The sequence below is a fragment of the Mustelus asterias genome, chromosome 3 (genome assembly GCF_964213995.1).
Source record: "Mustelus asterias chromosome 3, sMusAst1.hap1.1, whole genome shotgun sequence".
Classification (NCBI taxonomy): Eukaryota; Metazoa; Chordata; class Chondrichthyes; order Carcharhiniformes; family Triakidae; genus Mustelus; species Mustelus asterias.
Genome location: NC_135803.1, coordinates 131,942,478 through 131,962,484, shown reverse-complemented (window position 1 = coordinate 131,962,484; position 20,007 = coordinate 131,942,478). Strand labels below are relative to the sequence as shown.

Below are 20,007 nucleotides of genomic sequence, written 5' to 3'. Positions count from 1 at the left end.
ACAGACCCAATATTCTTGACACCTTCCGGGGACTTCAGAGATTAGCATTCTAACCACTGTAAACACAGTTGCTGCTGCCTTTATTTTCAAGTGTGAATACCTTGTACCTTATTTCCAGGAAAAGGACAGACCTCCCTTTAATTTTGAACAGCCACATCACCCAGGCTTGCTGTCAGGCAGACTTCCGAACAGGTCACATAACCCCTGTCATTTTATCCTAAACTAAAGAGACGGTCCCAAATCTTACAAAACCTCATATTTGTAACATTCCTCAGTTAGCGCCAGACCTGCTGAGTAATTGCAGCATGTGTCTTTTCCAATTCATTTTCTCTTTACTATGCAGCAATAGGAGCAAATCAGTAGGAAGCTCAGCAAGTAGAGGAATTCTAGCCAGATGGATAGAAATCAACGAATCCCTAAGATTTCCTTGAGGACCCTTTGAAAATACATGCATTTAAAATAATAAAATTGAAACAGATGGCCCGATTCACTACATTAGATCCAAACAAGTGAATTCATCTGCAATCAGGCTCTTGATCAATGGCTCCATTTCGGAAGGAAATACAAATCAACACAAGCATTTAACAGTCACGGCTATGGTGTAATCATGCATCTTTAGACATCAAGATGCGATGATCCACAAACTAGTCTTCAAAACATATTTTTGACTCATTGAAAATATTTTAAAAATGTGTTCCAATGTGCAAATTAGAGCTACAAGATTTGTTTCCCCCCAAATTAGACAAAGTGAGAGAGATGAAAGAAAACAAAGTTTTAGAAAAAGGAATTGACATAACGTTAGTCAAACAGCAGGTAAACAAAACAGAGATAGTGGGAGTGAGAAATGCTCAAAATAAAATCTTTATATATATGTATATATATATATATATAGAAGCAAATTACTGCGGATGCTGGAATCTGAAAATCTGAAAAATCTCAGCAGGTCTGACAGCATCTTTGGAGAGAGAATAAAGCCAACGTCTCGAGTCGAGATGACTCTTCGTAAGTCAGAACTAGCTGTTTTTACGTTAAATATAAATGTGCTTTTAGTTGCATGTAATTATTAAGACCTCAAAGATGTTTGATTTTGATACTTACTGCATTGCATTGTTTACAGTGATGACGGCGTTTTGTAATTGAATTAAAAGTTTCACTACAGCTTTTGCAGGCTTGCTTTTCCTTATCACGTTTTGTTTTTGAAGCTCTTTTACCAGAATCCATCTGAAAGAAATGTTTAAATCAAGTGTGCAAGATTAATGTACAATTACTGACACTGCACAATATAACACAAATGCTGAAATGATACATTATTGGCTCTTGTAGGTTAGAGCCTGTGATTTGACACTGTTAGCTGCATTGGAACAATATGTTGAAGCATCTCTCTCTATGTAGTGTCCTCATTGATTGAGGGTTGTTAATCATGGCTTCTGCCTTTGAAAAGGTTAATAATCACACAAGTTGAAAAATCACCTAAGCTGCAAGCTGTATCTCAGTCACACAGGGAATGAATCATAGAATCCCTACAGTGCAGGAGGAGGCCATTCGGCTCATGAAGTCTGCACCGACAACATTTATCCTGCCTACCCCATGACACCAAGGGACAATTTAGCATGGCCAATCCACCTAACCTGCACATCTTTGGACTGTGGGAGGAAATTGGAGCACCCGGAGGAAATCCACACAGACATGAGGAGGACGTGCAAACTCCACACAGTCACCCGAAGCCGAAATTGAATCTGGGTCCCTTACGCTGTGAGGTGACAGTGCTAACCACTGTGCCATCATGCTGCCCAGAGGAAAGCTATGAGAAAGCCACAGGCCTTGATTAAAACAGACACAGATAAGAGTCTAGGACTGTTCAATTGAATAATATGCAGCTGCAGCTTGTTTGTCCATTAGAACAAGGAACAATGGAAATGGCAGTGATGGGATGTTGATATAACCATTGGTCAGACATATAGTTATCATTGCTTGATGATATTATTAGGATGATATGCACAAGTTCTAATTGGACAATATCCTTATGTATGCATGATGTAAACCTAATCAATTGTCGAGAGTGGATATAGATATAACCTCTGTGCAAATGTAAATCTTTTATTGGTATATGCTAATGTCTTGTAACTGGATCTTAACTATAAATGACTGTTTAATTCCTAGATCAAGGTTCTCCCTGGTGAATCACTAGTTGGGATACTGGGGTCAGCCTGTACTATAGTCCGTGTTAAAGGCATTGTCTGAAACTCCAAGAGTCTTCGTCTGGTTTTCTCGAGAGTGAGTGAAGTACACTATATCTGAATAGCTCTATTTTTCTCCACAACAGCCACAATCTCACCATGGGGCAAGGCAAGATGGCCCATCATATCGAGAGTAGTCATGATCAAAATCAATGATGGAGTAGGCTCGATGGACTGAATGGCCTACTCCTGCTTCTAGTTTCTATGCTTCTAAGGCAGATCCCAAAGACTACCTGTGCTGTGGTACAGGCATTGAACATGTGCTTTTGGCATTATTCAGCACCACATATCATCATCAAGGGTTAGTGCTAGATTGGCCGCCTCATTGAAATATCATGTCACACAATAAATATGGATGAGAAAGGCCATCTGGCCGATCCCAGCTCAACCTTCTAGAAAATAAACTGTTCCCCTATCAATAAATTTTACTCTTTACAACTAAATCCTAATCTTTTCCCAGATTACATCCTAGACACTTACTACATGATCTTAAGGAATAGCTTCTTATGCAGAACTTTGTCAAATGCCTTTTGGAAATGTAGTTCACCAAATGACAGGGAATTCCAAAGTACATCTCTAATTCTGAAACATCGCTTCCTCAAAATGTTGAGAGTTTGATCAGGCGAGATCTTCCCTTTCTGAATTTACATTGCCTGCTGTTTACCAGCTAACTACACTGGTCATCCTTAAACTTATTCCGGATAATTAATTCCATTGTTTTCATATTTTTCCATTATATTTTAACTGGTACTTGAAGGGAGACTAACTAGTCTCTTGCTGCTTCCATCTGCTTTGCTATCCTTTATAAAAGTGAGAACTACATTGGCCTGTTTCTAACTTACTCTATTCCTTCATCATTGTAGTAAATGCCTCAGTTATTCTCACCACATGCCATTTTACAATTTGGAGGGCAGCATTATTTTTGCAATCGTTCCAGATTCTTCAATAATATTCTGTTCAGTTAACTTTTCGTTAAAAAGGCAAAGTACTGACCATGTCCAAAATGACCAAAAGCTCTTAACTTTTTAAAATAAATAAAATGAGGATAGATGCCGGTTCTTGAAAATAATTTTCAGTTTGATTTTAATTGCTATTCATCAATTGGTTTACTTATTCTACACAACGTACAGTGTTGACAGAATCCTAGAATGCAAGCTTGTTTCGAAGAATTTATCAGCAAAACTCATTATTTTTCTGCCAAATTGTGAACCCAGTTTATTGTTCCAATTTCAGTCATAAACGCAAGATTGAGTGTGCAGTTCAGCAAAAAAAGTAGCACTCGTATAATGTCGCCAGTTCTTTATTTGCAAATCTTGACAATGCTTGTGACTACAATTAGAATAGAACATTGATTTAGCTCTAGCCTTCTATTATTCATAAGTACAACATTAGCACTAAAATATTTACTGGTTCAGAGCATTGTTAAAATCTCTGCGTCCAACTCTTAACATAAATGTTTCACGAGAGCACTTTACAAGATTAATACATTGTGCTTATTCATCTCAAGCTAGAAGGGAGGAAATCTATTTCATTTTCATGAATCATATTGTAGGCTTTTTCCCCTCTTTTTCAATAATCTTGGTGCTTTTTTTTCCTCAATAATTTTCTCCCCTTTTCACATGAAGACACTGGGCCCCCAACTAAGATTTCACAGGCATTGTGGCCACGGGACACTCTTCCTGTGCAACCTCGAGGCACCAGTTGAGCCCAGAGGCATCACGGCAGAGCCTGGTGTTGTCTCACTCAATTCTCACTAACACGTGAATCCCTGATGCAAGTTCCTCTTTTCACTTTGAGGAAGGAAAATTAATCATAGCAAACCTGCTTTTTATTGCGGCAGGCATGATGAACCTGAGTCAAGTGTGGCCCAGTCATCTACACTAGATACACAAACAGCCGTTTGCTCGTGGGGTTTGCCAAACAAAATAAAACATGCTGTTGAAGCTTTTCATCTTGCACTCAAACTGGACAGGCCTGAAAGGATACCAATTCTATAGAGAACTACAATCTAGAGAGGAGTGCTGATTGGTTAGCAAATGGACTTTGATCAGCAGAGATGTTGCGGTGGGGAATGCACCAGGGAACAGTTAACTACCAAGGTTTTGTTTAAATTCAAACCAGGTAACTTGACTCTGATTGGTCAAGGCATTGCCATGAGGAATAAATCACAGAATGGCTGTCCCCCAAGCTTTTGTTTAGTTGAAAAAGGGGCAGGGTGTTGACATGCTCTTTCCAGCCCATCTGACCCTGAACTGAGTTTCTGACCTCATATCTTCTCCAACTCCAAGACCACCCACTTGCACTTCCAGAAAATCATCCATCTCCACCCCTGTCTCAACCCCACTGATTTGGCCTCAATTGTGGGCACCATATTTTAGACAAGGGCATGAAGGCTTTGTAAAGTGTAAAGAAGGCGACACGAGGAAATCATTTTTACAGAATGAAGTTAGGATTTGGAATGCATTGCCTGAAAGGGTGTTGGATGCAGGTTCAATTATAGTTTTCAAAAGGGAATTGGTAAGTACTGGAAGGAAAAGAAATGCAGGGAAGATTGGGACAAGGAAACAAACTCATCTCTTCAAAGGGGCCTATGCAGAATTGATGGGAAAATGGCCTCTTTCAATGTTGAATTAGTTTATGGTTTTATGATCTGCTGACAGTTGCGTCAATGGTTTTGCTACCTTCAGAGTTGACTATTCCAATGCTCTGCTGACCAATCTCCCATCTTTCATAAACCTAACTTCATCCTGCTGCCTGTATCCTTACTCCCATTACCCCATTCACCCATCACTCCTCTGCTTGCTGACTTTAATGTTTAAAGTTTATTTATTAGTCACAAGTAAAGCTTACATTAACACTGCAATGAAGTTACTGTGAAATTCCACAATCCATCGCCTGTTCGGGTCAATGCACCTAACCAGCACTTGTTTCAAACTGTGGGAGGAAACCGGAGCACCCGGAGGAAACCCACGCAGACACGGGGAGAACGTGTAAACTCCACTCAGACAGTGACCCATGCCGGGAACTGAACCCGGGTCCCTGGCGCTGTGAAGCAGCAGTGCTGACCCACTGTGCTACCGTGCCACCTTACAGGGGCTTACAGTCCATCACCACGTCAAATTTTAAAATGTAATTCTTGTGTTCAAGTTCCTCCATGGTTGATCCCTCCCAATATCGGTAACTTCCTTAGAGATCTCTACACTTCTCCAATTCTGACCACTTCTGCACACCCAATTTCCCCACCATTAACAGCCATGCCATTAGCTAGCTCAATGCCTAGAATTCCCACCCTAACTACATTTTTTCCATTGCTCTACCTCCTTAAAGATCATTTGAAAAGTTACATGCTGGATGAAGCAGTTAGTCACCTCTGCTAATATTCCTTCTTTCATCCAGTGCCAATTTTTAGAATCAAGCTGCTGCTAAGCACTTTGGGAGATTTATTCCCCCACATTAAAGGCTTTTTAAAAACATTGCGTCATTGTTCATTCTGCACAACATTAGGGTGCATTTAATTGTCTCTTGCACCATTCACCACACTTTTGGATGTGCATCAATGCAAAATATCCAGTGTAATTTTTCAAACCAATGCTAACTGGGGGAGGCGGTGGCCTAGTGGCATTATTGCAATTGATCCAGAAGCTCAGCTAATGTTCTGGGAACCTGGGTTCAAATCCCGCCACAGCAGATGGTGGAATTTGAATTCAATAAAAATGATCTGGAATTAAGAATCTACAGATGACCCTGAAACCATTGTTGAAAAAACCCATCTGGTTCACTAATGTCCTTTGGGGAAGGAAATCTGCTATCCTTACCCAGTCTGGCTTACATGCAACTCCAGAGCCACGGAAATGTGGTTGACTCTCAACTGCCCTCTGAACAAGGGAGACTAGGGATGGGCAATAAATGCTGTAAGAAATTTAACAACACCAGGTTAAAATCCAACAGGTTTATTTAGTAGCAAAAGCCACACAAGCTTTTGGAGCCTTAAGCTCCTTCTTCAGAATTGTGTGGAAAGCTCATGTGGCTTTTGCTACCAAATAAACCTGTTGGACTTTAACCTGGTGTTGTTAAACTTCTTACTGTGTTTACCCCAGTCCAACGCCGGCAACTCCACAATAAATGCTGGCCAGCCAATGACGCCCATGCCCACAAATGAATAAAAAGAAATACCACAGTCAAGCCGTCTGGCATCCCCTGGGGGAGGCTAACTCCACCCTGATTGATTTCATGAAAGAGACGTTAAGGTTTAAAAAAGGAGGTTGGGGGAAAAAAATGTCTGCTTACATGCTCAAACTGTTAGAGAATGTGTGTCAGGAAAGCAAATCTACATTTACATGGAACTCTCTTCTGGCAGGAACCATATGGCCTGTAGCCAGGCAATGTAAAAATGGTGTTGGCTGCCCTTCGCATCTCTAAGATACGTCTAAAACTAGCAGTGTAATATAGCCACAACGTGCACTGCTGTTTTCTGTCGGCATGACATTTTTAGCTTCTGTTTCAAACTGAGTTGTAACATTTGTTGTTTTTTGCATCAATTTAGATTAAACATAATTTTCGGATTTTATCACTGCAATATCAGAATTCTGAGAAAATTGACTTGTTTGTCAGAAATTCTATTTTTATCATGCCTTTGAAAGTGGATTTGCTGGATTGGTGACATTTAAATAGAAACACTGCAAAAATGATCAACTTTATTTCACGACAATGTCATAAGTCACATTCAAAGGATCACCCTCTGACATTTCTGCCAACTCCAGCATGATGTCATCACCAAACACATCTTCCCCTCTTTTACCTTGTCCCTCCTCACCATCCAAAGCCCCAAATATTCCATTCAGATGAAGCAGTGATCGACTTGCACGTCTTTCACTTTAGTTTCATGCATCCCCTACTCACAATGCAGTTTCTTCTGCATTGGGAGGCCAAACACACAGACTGGATGACCGTTTTACAGAACACCTTCAGTCAGCCTGCAAGCATGATCCCGACCTTCCTATCACTTGCCATTTAAATTCAGCTCGTTCATGCTCACATTTCTGTCCTTGGACTGTTGCAATGTTCCAGTGAAGCCCACCACAAACTAGAGGAACAGCACCTCATCTTTTAATTAGGCACTTTACAGCCTTCTGAACTTAACTTCGAGTTCAGTGAGAGCCTTTTTCCTCGGATGGTGATGTCTAGCACGAGAGGACATAGCTTTAAATTGAGGGGTGATAGATATAGGACAGATGTCAGAGGTAGGTTCTTTACTCAGAGAATAGTAAGGGTGTGGAATGCCCTGCCTGCAACAGTGGTGGACTCGCCAACATTAAGGGCATTTAAATGGTTATTGGATAAACATATGGATGATATTGGAATAGTGTAGATTAGAGGGGCTTTAGATTGGTTTCACAAGTCGGCGCAACATCGAGGGCCGAAGGGCCTGTACTGCACTGTAATGTTCTATGTTCAGGACCATGGACCATGAACTCTCTCCCCCATTTTTTTCTCAACCCTCCCCCATAGGGCCAGCCTGTAACTTCTTAATGTTTTGCTTTCAGAGAGCATTGGCCCTTGCTCCGTTATTAACACATTCTGCCATCTGATTTTTAAGCCTCTATTAGCACACGCCTTAGTCTTTAACACTCCTTTTGTCTTGTGTCCAAGACATCTTTGTCAACCCTGAGCTTCCACCTATCCCTGACCTTCTATTTTGCTGCACATCTTCCACAGCATAAAATACATCACATTTCCACCTCTTCAGCTCTGAAGTCAGACCCGAAACGGTGGGCGGCACGGTGGCACAGTGGTTAACACTGCTGCCTCACAGTGCCAGGGACCCGGGTTCGATTCCTGACTTGGGTCAATGTCTGTGTGGAGTTTGCTCATTCTCCCCGTGTTTGCGTGGGTTTCCTCCGGGTGCTCCGGTTTCCTCTCTCAGCCCAGGTTAGGTCGATTGGACATGCTAAATTAGCCCTTAGTGTCCCAGGATGTGATAAGTTCGAGGGATTAGCAGGGTAACTAAGTGGGGATAGGGCATGGGTGGGATTGTTGTCGGTGCAGACTCGATGGGCCAAATGGCCTCCTTCTGCACTGTAGGGTTTCTAGATCCTTTCTAGATCTACATTCTAGAAACATTCACCGGAATCTTATCACCGTTCACGCTGGCGGGATTTTCCCATCCCGCTGCAGTGAACAGAGATTTGGATGGCCACCAAATTCTCTGACCTCGCTGCGGCGGGAGCGTGGCGTGAATGGGCTGATAAGATTGCACCCATTAACTGTGGTTCCCCCTCCATAATTGCTACCAGCTCTGCTGAGTTTTTTTCCAGCATTTTCTGTGCCTATATCATACTTCTGATGTAATATGATATCTCAGTGGAAAAATAAGTTTTCATTATGGTAACTTTTTAGTTCCCTTCTGCAATGGATTCCAAATGAGATTACATCATTTTGGCATTAAAGCACAACAACTGATTGCTTGAAAATATTACAAAGCATTTTGTTTCATTTGATAAAACTCAAAATTAGGTGAGAAGTATTGCCTTGTGTTCCTGATCCAATGTTAACCTCAGAGTCTGTAATAGAACATAGAACATTACAGCGCAGTACAGGCCCTTCGGCCCTCGATGTTGCGCCAACCAGTGAAACCAATCTAAAGCCCCTCTAATCTACACTATTCCAATATCATCCATATGTTTATCCAACAACCATTTGAATGCTCTTAATGTTGATGAGTCCACTACTGCTGCAGGCAGGGCATTCCACGCCCTTACTACTCTCTGAGTAAAGAACATTTAGATGTTTATAAATTCAAACTTGTGAGTTGGCACATAAGATTCTCTAGATCATGAATGAACACTTAAGAAAAAAACTATAGAGTATTCCTCTTGCTTCAAAGAACTGTTATTGAATAAGAAAGTTGCTCAATGATGCCCTTTCCTCTTGTATCCAGCTATGGAATTCATGAGGAGCATGTACACATCTTCCTCTCTTCAATGCACCACTTGTTTAAAAAAAGTGACATTGAGCAGAAATGCAGAAACGAATCAGTCAAATGAACACCAGCAGCACTGAAGCACCAGACAAAGGAACAGATAAGAAGCATGTATTTGCCATCGAACACAACAGGAAACTGTGACAGCATGGAATTGTACAGGGTCGTTTATTTATAGTTTATGTGGTAGCAAAGTTTTGAACATATTGAAAAGGACTGGTGCCCTCAGATAAGCGCAAACACTCCAAAATGCCATTTGATTCTGAAATTTAAAAATTAAAGGTTTTTAAGACAGTTTACACTCTGGATAGTACCCCACTGTTTAGAACACTTTTCCAAAGTGAGAGACAGAACATGATGGTTTACTATTCAATGCCCCACATCACTGCGCATCAAAATACGAAGTTACGTTTCTGTTACATTTCAATTTCACAATAGTGTAAAATTCATTTGACAGTTTCGGTTCTGAAAGCGGGGCAGAGAAATCAAGTGACAGGCCTCACTGCTACTCCGACATTGGCTTTCTGCATTGTTCTAATGAAACTCAAAGAAAGAGCGGTAACTTATTAGGCACTGGACCTTTGGACTCAACACCGAGTTCAACAATTTGAGATTATAACCTTGTTCCCATTTTTTACACAGCAGCTGGTGATGATACTGTTATTTCCATTTATATTTCCTCATTCTTTCCTCACTACCATATTATTTTGCCTTGTACCTTGATTCCTCCTTGTTTAATCTCTCCTGCCTTCCACACGACCACAGAAACTATCCTTTCCTCTCTCTCTGCCACTTTTTTCTGTGCCTCTCCACTTGTTTCAAACCTGCTGCATCACTAATCTTTTCCAGCTCTGATGAAAGGCGATCAACCTGAAATTTTAACTCTTTCTCTCTGCACAGATGCTGCCTGGCCTGACGAACATTTCCTTTTTCTACGTTTCACTGGTTTTCAGATTGACACAGAGGGCAATTAGCCCAAGTGCACACCATGATGGTGATTCCTGTTGTAGATTGTATTGGTGAAGACTGCAAAGGCACAGCCTGTGGAGGAGCTGTGATAGCAATGTCCTGATTTCTGTGTTTAACTGCACAATGTGCAGGCACCAAAGGTGACCATCAATCTCATCCTATAATAATGGCGTGTGCAGACAACCACAAACATTAATACAGCAAAATCTGGGCTCGCATAAATGCGATTTGCTGGTTATTGGATGAGAAAGAAAGAAAGAGGAGGAAAAAGAGAGCCCAAGATTTGCAAAAGTGGTAAGTTATGGAGAAAGCACTTTCCTATTTAAGTATCTGTAGTTTGCTGAAGGTCCAGGACTGAATCACTCTTAAATGGAAATGATACACGCTACAAATGAATATCTCTAACCATTCGAAGTTTAGAGATTTATGTATCCTATGATCAAACTTGAACAAAAAGCTACATGCCAATTAAAATTACTCAGCTGCATGGCATGAAGCACCAGGGCGCTAACCGTTAATTTACAGGAAGAATATGCCTTTAGATTTAAAGTACTACACATACACAAAATTGCTCGAGATTGGTGGCATTATATGTAGTTACCAGTTTACAAATTTCCTGTCCAGTGCTTTCATTTAGCTTCCCTCCGTCAGGAATATTGCTTCATAGAACCCCGACAGTACAGAAGGCCATTCGGCCCATCGAATCTGTCCTGATCACAATCCCACCCAGGTCCTACTCCCGTAACCCTCATTTACCCTGCTAGTCCCTCTGACACTAGGGTTAATTTAGCTTGGCCAATCAACCTAACCCACACATCTTTGGACTGTGGGGGGAAACCGGAGCACCCGGAGGAAACCCATGCAGGCACATTGTAAGAGGCACCAACTCCTACACAGATTTTAAATTGTTCCACCCAGTTCCCACAAGGCATGAGAAATGAGTTGGGTCAGATTTTCTTCCTCTCCAATTCTTCATTGCATTCAACTACCTCCCTTGTGGTCACATTGCAATCGCAAACCACAATGGCACTGATTAGGGTAAAAATGTCAGCCGTCCTGCGATTCGAACCAACGACCACGGGATTGTTGCACCATCATTGAAATGATGCATCACAAAGTACTGGGCATTAAAAGCAGAATGGCTGTTACTTTGAACCACAGAATGTTCCTGTGAAAGCCAGGAACCTTTGCGATTGTACTAGAAAAACATATACTGACCCCCAGAGGAAGAGGATCAAAAAACTCCTGTCAAAACATGCCTCAGCTTAGTTTCTTCCTCTCAGAGGAATTTTCATTTGTAGCAGAGTTTTAAAGACATTTAATAGCCAGCGTCTGTAACTATATTGTGACAGCAAGTATGGGCAATATATCTTTAAATCATTCAATTAAATTGTAAAGATTGCAATAAGAATACTACCAAAAAAGAGGAAGTACGGGCAGAAATTGTATGATCCACACAAGATTTGCATATATTGAATGGTTGAATGAATTGTTACAGTTGCTGGAGTGAACAATCTTGCATGTAACTTGATCTATGAAATGATCTTTTATGAGGCTATTCTTCAAACTAAATTATCTGTCGATTCCTTATAACAAATCCTTCTACAAATATCGCTCAATTAAAAGGCTTGCAATTAAAATGTGCTTTTGAAATATCTTTCGAAAGCTGAGAAATAGCTGTATTAGTGAATGGAAATAATCATGATTATCATCCTTTTCTTTGTTGCTGCCCATTTTTTTCTCAAACGCTTTCCACATGCTGGTGGATACTAAGTCTGGCCATGTTAGAAACCTGAAAGAACAGCACCAGTGCCAGCTTTGCGAATCCTCATTCCCATTTGATCTCCCGTAATTTACTGTGTAATCCACAGCTCAGCCGACAGCTGAATAAACTCAAACCCCCCCCCTCCCCAAGAAGCACTTTCATGGTTTCATTGTCATCCAGATGTATCAATGCATTACCTACCCGACAACGAGATTGCCTGAAAAGAGTCACTGCTAATCCAATCATGGGTAACTATCCCAACAGTTCATCGTGCACGAATCCAATTACTTGCTCATTAAACGAGTAACAATGGATTGATTGAAACGTCAGCCACCAGAGGGACACAATTCCTTCATTCACTAATACAGCTAACCTGAATTTCTTAGCTTTTGGAAGACATTTCAAAAGCAGTTTTTAAACTGTAAACATTTTAACTGAGCGATATTTGTAGAAAGATTTGTTATAAGGAATCAACAGATAATTTATTTGGAAGAATAGCCTCATGAAAGACCATTTCATAGGTCAAGCTGCACGCAAGGTTGTTCACCTCAGAAACTGTAACAATTCATTCAACCATTCAGTGTATACAAATCTTACGTGGATCATACATTTTCTGTCCATACTTTCTCGTACAAACTTTTTGTTAATATTCTCATTGCAACCTTTACAATTTACAGCAGCACAGTGGCTAGTGCTGCTGCCTCACAGCGCCAGGAGCCCGGGTTCAATTCCAGCCTTGGGTCACTGTCTGTGTGGAGTTTGCACGTTCTCCCCATGTCTGTGTGGGTTTCCTCCGGGTGCTGCAGTTTCCTCCCACACTCCAAAGATGTGCGGGTTAGGTTGATTGGCCATGCAAAGTTGCCCCTTAGTGTCAGGGCAACTAGCAGGGTAAATACGTGGGGTTATCTGGCTGGGATTGTTGCAGGCTTGATGGGTTAAATGGCCTCCTTCTGCACTGTAGGGATTCTATAATTCTATGAAATATATATTGTGTGTACCTGCTGTCACAGTATAGTTACAGACTGTGGTTACCAAAAAACAGAGTGAGCAGTCTCTGAATTGAGTCTGCTTTGCACCCTTTCACTCCAGTAGTTTCTATCCAGAGCACTCATTCCTTCCCACATTTAACCTTCTTTCTTTCCCTCCTATCCCCAAGCATACATCCCAGCCCTTAATCTTTGCTTCTTTTTACTGCATGCTCTGAGGAGACATACCTTACTGCCACCACTCTTCCTCACGCCTTCCCAATCAGATTTCTTTACAACCAGAGTTCTCCATTTACCATTGGAAACTTTACACTGTGGCATAGAATTCCTACCCTATCCATGAAGCTCTTGTCTGGAGCCTGCTCTGCTGCCCACTAGTTCAAACCCAAGAAAGTGAGCAGGAGAGAAGAGGGTACAAGAGAAAAGCCAGCAGGAAAATTACATGCATTGGACAAAAACTGCCAACCAGTAGTGTGCAATGCTACAATAGATCTATTACCATAATTAATTACCTAAGTATTCAATGCAATTTTTAGCAGTCTCTGCTAAATCTGGGAAAGTCATTTAGATGTAATAACAGATTCAAAATGACAGTTTAGTTCCTATTTTCGAGAATGAAGTATTCATAGGCTCTTTGTACATGTCCCCGGAGTATACATTAAACTGCAATCTGAATAACTAATTATCACATACCAAAGCAGATGGACTGGAAAAGTCTCCTCCTGAAATGGATTCAGCACAAGTTGCACCTGGCACCTATAAAAGAATACATTCATTTCAACATCACTGAAAGATCAATCCTTTGAGAACTGTACAATAACTCGCATTCAGAAGGCACGTTATACACAGAAAATTGTCCCACATTACCTCACATAGGTTTGATTAAAAAATTGTACATAGAGTCACAAACGGAATGGGTGGGAAGGAGCTGGGGGGTGGGGGGGGGGGGGGGGGCGGAACTAAAAGCTGGTGATCATTAACTGGCATTTCAGCATTTTAACAAATGTAAACCATGTACTTGAGGTGGTATACTAAAGGTTAGGCATAAATGGAAGGTGCTGTAATCAATCTCTGTTAATTCCATGATGGAGTGTATAGGTATGGCAGCTTACATCTTTGATGAATAGTCACCGTATCAAGCAGTTGGCATGTATATTGCAGCAACTAGAAATGAAGGCAGGTTTTTAAAAAATAAATTTAGTTTAACGAATGGTGCATGGAAATCGGAAAGAAATGTTGATACTTCTTGAAGTTGTTTATTAGTTACAGTGTAGGACACATCTATTGCTCACAATCCCAGCAACTCACTCTCATTTCTTTTAGGTACATTGCCACAGTCACCTGCTACTGTTTTAGTCCCACCTGAGTTTTGTCATTTTTGACAAAAGGAGATTACTGGAGAATACGAAAGCATATGGAATTAGAAAAAGAAGAAAAACAAAAGGCTTACATTGGCATGTATAGCACCTGCGTTAGTTGCTACCCCACAAGGATAATTTTTTAAAAAATGCTTTTTCTGAGGTTTATAGATGTAATAGCACATTGATTCAAACCCTTAGTTTGATTGTTGTGGGCAGTTTGGTACTTACACTATCGGAATGATGTTGAGGCAATAAGATTAAGGACCACATCAGCCTGTGCAGTGCTTGCAATGGACAACAAGCTAAAGAGCTGCTCGTGACATCCCAGACCATGAATGAAGCTTAGAGTAAACCTCTTCACTCTCTCAGGAACTGACCATCTCATCACTGTCAACAGCTTTCAGGCTACTGGGAGTTAGACTTGGTGACGTCAATGACTTGAGGTTGTAGAATGGCTGAACGTACACTTCAGCCGTAATGGCATCCCTGACATGGTGATAAGCAACTATGGTCCTCAGTTCATTGTGAAGAATTCAGACATTTCATGAATTATTGGGAAAATCAGCACAACACATCATTTCTACAGGAACTCCAGTTAAATTGGAAAGGCTGAGGCAGCAGAAAAAAATTGCTAAAGGAATAATCAAAAGATTGAGTAGATCCAGCATTCAAGGTGATGTTAGAGTGGAGAAACCCATTCACTGAAGGCATGGAAACTAGTTCAGCCCAGTGACTAACGTCACGCCATACCCAAAATACTTTTCCAATAGCCAAAAAATTACTGAAGCCGGATGTAGTAACAGGAGTGAGGGACACACCCAAATGAAACAACAGAAAGCCAAATTTCACTTTAATAAAGTGACCAAATCATTTCTAGAGTTGAGAGTTGGAGAACCAGAGTGAAGACATTCAACACACTCAACAAAAGTCTGTCGCCCATTTGGCAAAGGCACGGTGGCACAGTGGTTAGCACTGCTGCTTCACAGCGCCAGGGACCTGGGTTCAATTCCCGGCTTGGGTCACTGTCTGTGTGGAGTTTGCACGTTCTCCCATGTCTGCGTGGGTTTCCTCCGGGTGCTCTGGTTTCATCCCACAGTCCAAAGATGCAGGTTAGGTGCATTGGCCATGCTAATTCTCCCTCAGTGTACCCGAACAGGCACCGGAGTGTGGTGACTTGGGGATTTTCACAGTAACTTCATTGCAGTGTTAATGTAAGCCTATTTGTGACTAATAAATAAACTTTTTTTATGAGGAGTCTGGGTAAAACAGTTGTCACTTGGATCATCATATGAAAGTAAACAACCAGATACATCATCGCTGCTGCAGACACGTATGTGATGGGAGAAATTTCTCCTTCTCAGCGGACAGCTGATGAGGAGAGGAGATTTTTGCCAACTGAACATGGAATGGAATGACCATCACTCCCAGAGGACAACTGCTCCTCAACAGATGCAACAGATCAGCAGCACATGGCAGGGCAATGACATTCCCTGGAGGGGAAATTCACTCCAGAATTTGGAGACACCAGACAAATAACCAATAACAACCTACATGTGTATCACTAGAAGACCTGAACGCTTTAAAGATTGTGAGCGGAATCTTTCCCTCCTGCCTGCCATGGCAATTGTAGCAGGCAGGACGTGGATCACGCAAAGGTCCGTTGACCTCGGGCAGGATTTTGGGTCAAGCACGGACAGAAAATCCAACCCAGTGTGTGCAACGCATGTGTAGAGCCAGGCAAAAGGGAGACAGATGAGAAATAACACTTTTCTGTTTGTGCGTGGTGACTTTCTTTTATAGATTATGTGTGTGGGTAATTTGCAACTGAAAATTATGTGCTTTTTTCTTTATAGTAAGAGTGGGATGTTAAGAGAAATCCTTTGCGCAAGGTTGCCTATTGTACACTGTGGATTATCAGTCATGTGACCTCTTTCTTTTGTGAGCAAAAGGTTGAGGCAGGAGCCATTTTACCCACCGCACGGGACACAATGTAATTTGCTGCATCCATTGTTGTTCCTTTTGAATCACATTCACCTTTTTAGATTTAGTCAACCCCCTCAAGTACGCAATTCAACTGAAAATCTCACAAGTAGGATGTATCCAATGTTTATAAGCTCTGGGTGTACAGCCTGCATCATTCAGCTCTGTTACTGAGGTTTAAGTTTATTTATTAGTGTCACAAGTAGGTTTATATTAACACTGCAATGAAGTTACTGTGAAAACCCTCACATTGATCTCAGAAATAGTTCACTGCCAGCTGGAGTCTCCCAATCCTCTAAATTATTTACAATAGGCTACGTTTCATGGATTTAGTTGCCTAAAATATGCTCATGCATTCTGTACTTAAAATATCTTTTCTACTTACAGGGGAATCTGGAGGATATTCTTCGTCCCTTGAAAATGAACTATTAAAAGCCTTGTTGAACGTTTCACTGTTTTGCTTGTGCTTTTCAATTGTCGCATGGATAACCTAATAAAAATCACCACAGTTTTGTAAGATAGCCAAAAATAACCACAGAACATTCTAGAACAAGGAGGAAAATATTTTACAGAATGTTACATACCTGAAACCAATCTTTCCGTTCTTCCTCCGTCCTAAAAAGAACATTTTTGAGGTTTAATTATACTGATTAGTAGCCTCATATTTTATTCTTGATGTCAAACATTCGACTAACAAGCATTAAAAAAAACTGTTTTTGGAATATCTTCAATAGATTGCAATGTTACTTCACAAATTTTGTATCTTGCTTCAGTTAAACAATCAATGACGTTTTTCCTCTACCTGGTCTGAAGTTCTAAGGACCGTTGTTTTCCTATGATTGTAAACGTATGAGTAACACTCGACTTTGTAATTTCTTGCACCTGAAGAACAAGAGTTGTATTTTTCCAATTGTAGCCAAAAAAAAAGCAATAATCTTACTTGCGAAAGAAACTATATAGGCGGAAGATGCTACGAACCTGCATGCCAGCAATGTCGATCCTTTCTCTCACGCTGAACTTCTGTCCCATCAGTCGGAGCTTTGGCACACAGTAAAGTACCATATTGTTGAACTGAAAGTAAAAGTATTGAATTTCAAATTGCATCCATCCTATTCTAGTTGTAATACACAGACTACCGTAAATGTGGATATCTGCAGTTGGCAGAAGACAGACTGAAAGGTTTTGTGTAGCTTTTGGCAAAAATACAGTTAAAATAAAAATTGGTATAGAATATTTTAAACGATTACAGTACAAAACAAAGTTTCATGTCAATTTTAGCAATATGCACGAGAGACGAATAACCTAAGCTGAAGCAGTCTAGATAGCAAGCCTTGTCATTGCTAAGTCAGTAGCAGAATCAAGGTCAAAAGCAACTTTTCCTAATTCTAAATTACAACATGTGAAACTATTTTACACATATTTGTCTGAAATGCTTTTCAGAATTTTTCCAAGTGACACACATTGATTTAGTGACTTAGTCAATGCATCCATCAAACTGAGTGCAATGCATGTTCCTGCATTCGAGCATTCTACCTGATTTCCCCTCAATGGTAGCACTCTCGTTTCTGAGTCAGGTGGTTGTGGGTTCAAGTCTCAATTCACTTCAATCGGGTGCTGACAGCTTATGTCAGTGGTTCCCAAAGGGTGCGGCTCGCCACACTGGTGCGGTGAGAGAGGATGGCAAGTGTGGCGGGAAGATTCAAGGACAATCAAAGAAACATTTAAACATGGATTAGATATTTTTCCAAAGTGATTGTTTTATACTTTCTGGATGTCCCATGATCATATTATAAAGCAGTTGTGTTCTATGTTATGAATCAAGCTAGGAATTGTTTTATTTTGTTTTTGAATGTATTTCTTATCAATAAAAAATTCAGTGTGGCGCAAGCAAATTTTTATTCCAAAAGTGAGGCCCAGTGAAAAAAGTTTGGGAACCACTGGCTTATGTACAATACAGTTAGAGTTTTAACAACACCAGGTTAAAGTCCAACAGGTTTATTTGGTAGCAAATACCATTAGCTTTCGGAGCGCTGCTCCTTCTTCAGATGGAGTGGAAATCTGCTCTCAAACACTCCATCTCGACGAAGGAGCAGCGCTCCGAAAGCTAATGGTATTTGCTACCAAATAAACCTGTTGGACTTTAACCTGGTGTTGTTAAAACTCTTATTGTGTTTACCCCAGTCCAACGCCAGCATCCCCACATTATGTACAATACAACAGTAACTACATACTTTGTGAAAGGAGTTAATATAAATCTAGCTCTTTCTTTACTGCTCCTTTCAAAAGTGATGATGCCTTTCATTAACTGCAAATCAACAAGAAAGATTTTGAGGTTGGTGGGTGGGTGGGTGGGGGGGGGGATAATAAAAATACCCCGAAGATGAAATTAGGAAAGCAAGGTCAGCTTTAAAACTGTTGATGTTTCACAACCTTCTGTCTTATCTTACTGTTTCAGTTAAGCAAAACTTTTCTATGTTTGCACCATAGCCACTGTGGCTCCGTTTGAAAAAAAAAACACACCCAACTATCAGAGCCCAATTATATCACACTTCTGTTGGTCTGCCAATGGAAGGACAGAAATAGTGCCCAGAAAGAAGTTCATTAATCAACTCAATATCCCTCAATGTAGGGATGGATATTTGTTGCTGAAATAGGAGAGAGAGAAAAATTATCGTCAGTTATTTAAAAACTAAGGGTTTAGTTGGCTTACCAGAAACAGGTAGCGATCTTGAGCTGAACCGTTCTTAGCTGACAGCTTTTGGATGTGCCCCTCTTTTATAAGTTCATTAGCTGGATTGACAATATCTGCTTCACCTCCAAGTCTCTCATATACTTCCAGCAGCTTGTGCATTTTTTCCTACCGATACAAAAAAGTTGCACTTGATGACTCAATAGTAAACGTTTCACGCATTCCTGTAAAATAATTTTCCTTCCTGACCAAGGAAACGACCACATGATGTGATTGTCCTTTGCATAAAGTCTATAAAGTGAAGAACTTCTCTGCTTAATATTTAAATAGAGTTTGAGAGTATCAGATAAAAGCAAAATACTGGAGAGGCTGGAAATCTGAAATAAAGACAGGAAAAACTGGAAAGAAAAACAGCAGGATCTGGCAGCATCTGGCCATCAAACTGTTAACGCTGTTTCTTCTGCCACAGATGCTGCACGAGGAGTTGAGTATTTCCAGCATTTTTTGTCGTTGTTTCTGATTTCCATTATACATAATATTTGTATTATTTTGAACAGGAAGTTATGGTGATGCGTTAATGCCAGGGACCCGGGTTCGATTCCTGGTTTGGGTCACTGTCTGTGTGGAGTCTGCACGTTGTGTATGCGTGGGTTTCCTCCGGGTGCTCCAGTTTCCTCCCACAGTCCTAAAGACGTGCTGGTTAGGTGCATTGGCCGTGCCAAATTCTCCCTCAGTGTATCCAAACAGGAGCTGGAGTGTGGCGACCCCCAGGGGATTTTCACAGTAACTTCATTGCAGTGTTAATGTAAACATGCTTGTGACACTAATAAACAAACTCAAAACTTTTCCATGGCCAGTTTTACTGTTCGTCCGGAGTTTGGTGTTTGATAGTCATATCTTGTTTCACTTTGTTGCATGTTTTGTTTTCTTGCCTGTGGGTCATTTTCCAGTCCTTTGCTGTATCCCACTGCCTCGCCTTCCCTCCACCACCACATGCTCTGCTTCATCCCACCCAGTTTGTACTCCACTGCTTAGTTCATT

At 40.9% G+C, this 20,007-nt stretch overlaps 1 protein-coding gene across 2 annotated transcripts in view; it reads right to left on the bottom strand.

Moving 5' to 3' along the window:
• Positions 1–20,007, bottom strand: part of LOC144491597 (FYVE, RhoGEF and PH domain-containing protein 3-like) — a 243,243-nt gene that overhangs the window by 17,822 nt on the left and 205,414 nt on the right. For both annotated transcript variants that reach the window (XM_078209631.1, XM_078209633.1), the window contains 7 exons: positions 18,988–19,134; positions 17,256–17,348; positions 17,080–17,159; positions 16,862–16,892; positions 16,663–16,767; positions 13,630–13,692; positions 1,099–1,221 (listed from right to left, as the gene is read on the bottom strand). In XM_078209631.1, coding sequence (XP_078065757.1) covers positions 1,099–1,221; positions 13,630–13,692; positions 16,663–16,767; positions 16,862–16,892; positions 17,080–17,159; positions 17,256–17,348; positions 18,988–19,134 — 642 coding nt within the window. The remainder of the gene's footprint in view (positions 1–1,098; positions 1,222–13,629; positions 13,693–16,662; positions 16,768–16,861; positions 16,893–17,079; positions 17,160–17,255; positions 17,349–18,987; positions 19,135–20,007) is intronic.